This window comes from Cebus imitator, unplaced genomic scaffold, assembly GCF_001604975.1.
Source record: "Cebus imitator isolate Cc_AM_T3 unplaced genomic scaffold, Cebus_imitator-1.0 Scaffold228, whole genome shotgun sequence".
In the NCBI taxonomy this organism is placed as follows: Eukaryota; Metazoa; Chordata; class Mammalia; order Primates; family Cebidae; genus Cebus; species Cebus imitator.
Window position 1 is genome coordinate 2,379,229 of NW_016107543.1, and position 2,096 is coordinate 2,381,324.

General features: G+C 43.5%; 1 protein-coding gene across 1 annotated transcript in view; it reads right to left on the bottom strand.

The window, feature by feature from the left end:
- Window positions 1-2,096, bottom strand: part of MED1 (mediator complex subunit 1) — a 55,673-nt gene that overhangs the window by 32,486 nt on the left and 21,091 nt on the right. The window contains exons 4-5 of the mRNA XM_017497273.2: window positions 1,212-1,231; window positions 1,023-1,051 (exon numbers count right to left, since the gene is read on the bottom strand). Coding sequence (XP_017352762.2) covers window positions 1,023-1,051; window positions 1,212-1,231 — 49 coding nt within the window. The remainder of the gene's footprint in view (window positions 1-1,022; window positions 1,052-1,211; window positions 1,232-2,096) is intronic.

A 2,096-nucleotide genomic window follows, 5' to 3' on the forward strand; every position in this document is an offset into this window, starting at 1 on the left:
AAAAAAAAAAAAAAAGACGGCAGGCAGGGTGGCTCACACCTGTAATCCCAGCACTTTGGGAGGCCAAGGGGGTGGCTCACGAGATCAAGAGATTGAGACCAGGGCCAGGCGCGGTGGTTCACGCCTGTAATCCAAGCACTTTGGAGGCCAAGGCGGGCAGATCACCTGAGGTCGGGAGTTCAAGACCAGCCTGACCAATATGGTGAAACCCCATCTTAAATAAATAAATAAATAAAAAGAGAGATTGAGACCATCCTGGCTAACAAGGTGAAACCCCGTCTTTAAAAAATAAATAAATAAATAGAGAGATTGAGACTATGCTGGCTAACAAGGTGAAACCCTGTCTCTACTAAAAATACAAAAATCAGCTGGGTGTGGTGGTGCACGCCTGTAGTTCCAGCTACTTGGAAGGCTGAGGTAGGAGAATCGCTTAAACCCAGGAGGCGGAGGTTGCAGTGAACTGAGATCATGCCACTGTACTCCAGCTTGGTGACACAGCAAGACTTTGTCTCAAAAAAAGAAAGAAAAGAAAAAGAAGCCCTGGGATAGAGTAGGGTGAAATCCATGCTAGGTCAATTCAGAATGTGATTAAGTATAGATTCTGAAAAATCTTTGCCCCAGAAAATAAACTTGTTCCCGAGAAAAATAACTTCTGACCAGTCTCAAAACCTAGCTGTGAGGCCGGGTACAGGGTAATCCCAGCATTTTGGGAGGCCAAGGCAAGTGGATCACAAGGTCAGGTTCGAGACCAGTTTGGCCAACATACTGAAACCCCATCTCTACTAAAAACACAAAAAATTAGCTGGGTGTGGTGGTGCATGCCTGTAATCCCAGCTACTCGGGAGGCTGAGGCAGGAGAATCATGTAAACCTGGGAGGCGGAGCTTGCAGTAAACTGAGATCACACCATTATAACTACAGCCCAGGCGACAGTGTAGACACCCTCTCAAAAAGAAAAAAAACCTAGCTGTGAAGAACAGCACTGTCTGTCAAAATCAAGGAATATCAATGTTATTTGCTCACCTTAGCTGCTGTACAAGCTCTGGACAGCTCTGAAATCAAAAAAAATTATATTAAAACTACTTTAGCACATTTGAAGATATCAAAAGCCTTTCTCTTTTTCTATAGCACATGCTTTACAATAAAATCATTAAAACTACAGATGGTCCTCATATTAAAATATTTTAAGCTTGTTCTTCCTACTTAGTGAACCACAGGATTAGGGTGAAAAACTTAAAGTCAAAGCATATGAAATAGTTTTTAAAGGAATCAACTTTCAGTAGCTTGCTTAAAACATTAGGAACTCTGTAATGCCATACATGGAATTTATATCAAATTGTCTGGCTACACGCATTTTACATTCATCTCTATTATACAATTTTTCAGAATATCTGTCCTTGATTATAATTTCTTTGAAGGTAGGAACCCTGAGTCATTTATTTCTGTATCCCCACCACCTATTGTTCAATTGCGGCTCATGTTTGTTGATATGAAATTAAAAGGGTTCCTGCCAGGTGCAGTGGCTCAGGCCTGTAATCCAAGCACTTCGGGAGGCTGAGGTGGGCAGATCACTTGAGGTCAGGAGTTCAAGCCCAGCCTGACCAACATAGGGAAACCCCGTCTCTACTAAAAATATGAAAATTAGCCAGGCATGGTGGCACGCACCTGTAATCCCAGCTACTCGGGAGGCTGAGGCAGGAGAATAGCTTGAATCCAGGAGGCGAAGATTGCAGTGAGCCGAGATCATGCCACTGCAATCCAGCCTGGGTGACTGAAAGAGACTGTGCCTCAAAGGAAAAAAAAAAAGAAAGAAAAAGAAAAGGGTTCCTATGGTGTTTCCACTTGTCAAAGCCCTTGGATAATATCAGGGATGGGATGCATGTTTTCTAAATTCCATTCTATAGCTGTTGATTTTGTAGCCCATCACATCATCTCTACAGTGGCTCATGAAAAAAACCTAAACCTGCCGGGCGCAGTGGCTCACGCCTGTAATCCCAGCACTTTGGGAGGCCGAGGCGGGTGGATCACGAGGTCAAGAGATCGAGGCCATCCTGGTCAACATGGTGAAACCCCGTCTCTACTAAAAATACAAAAAAT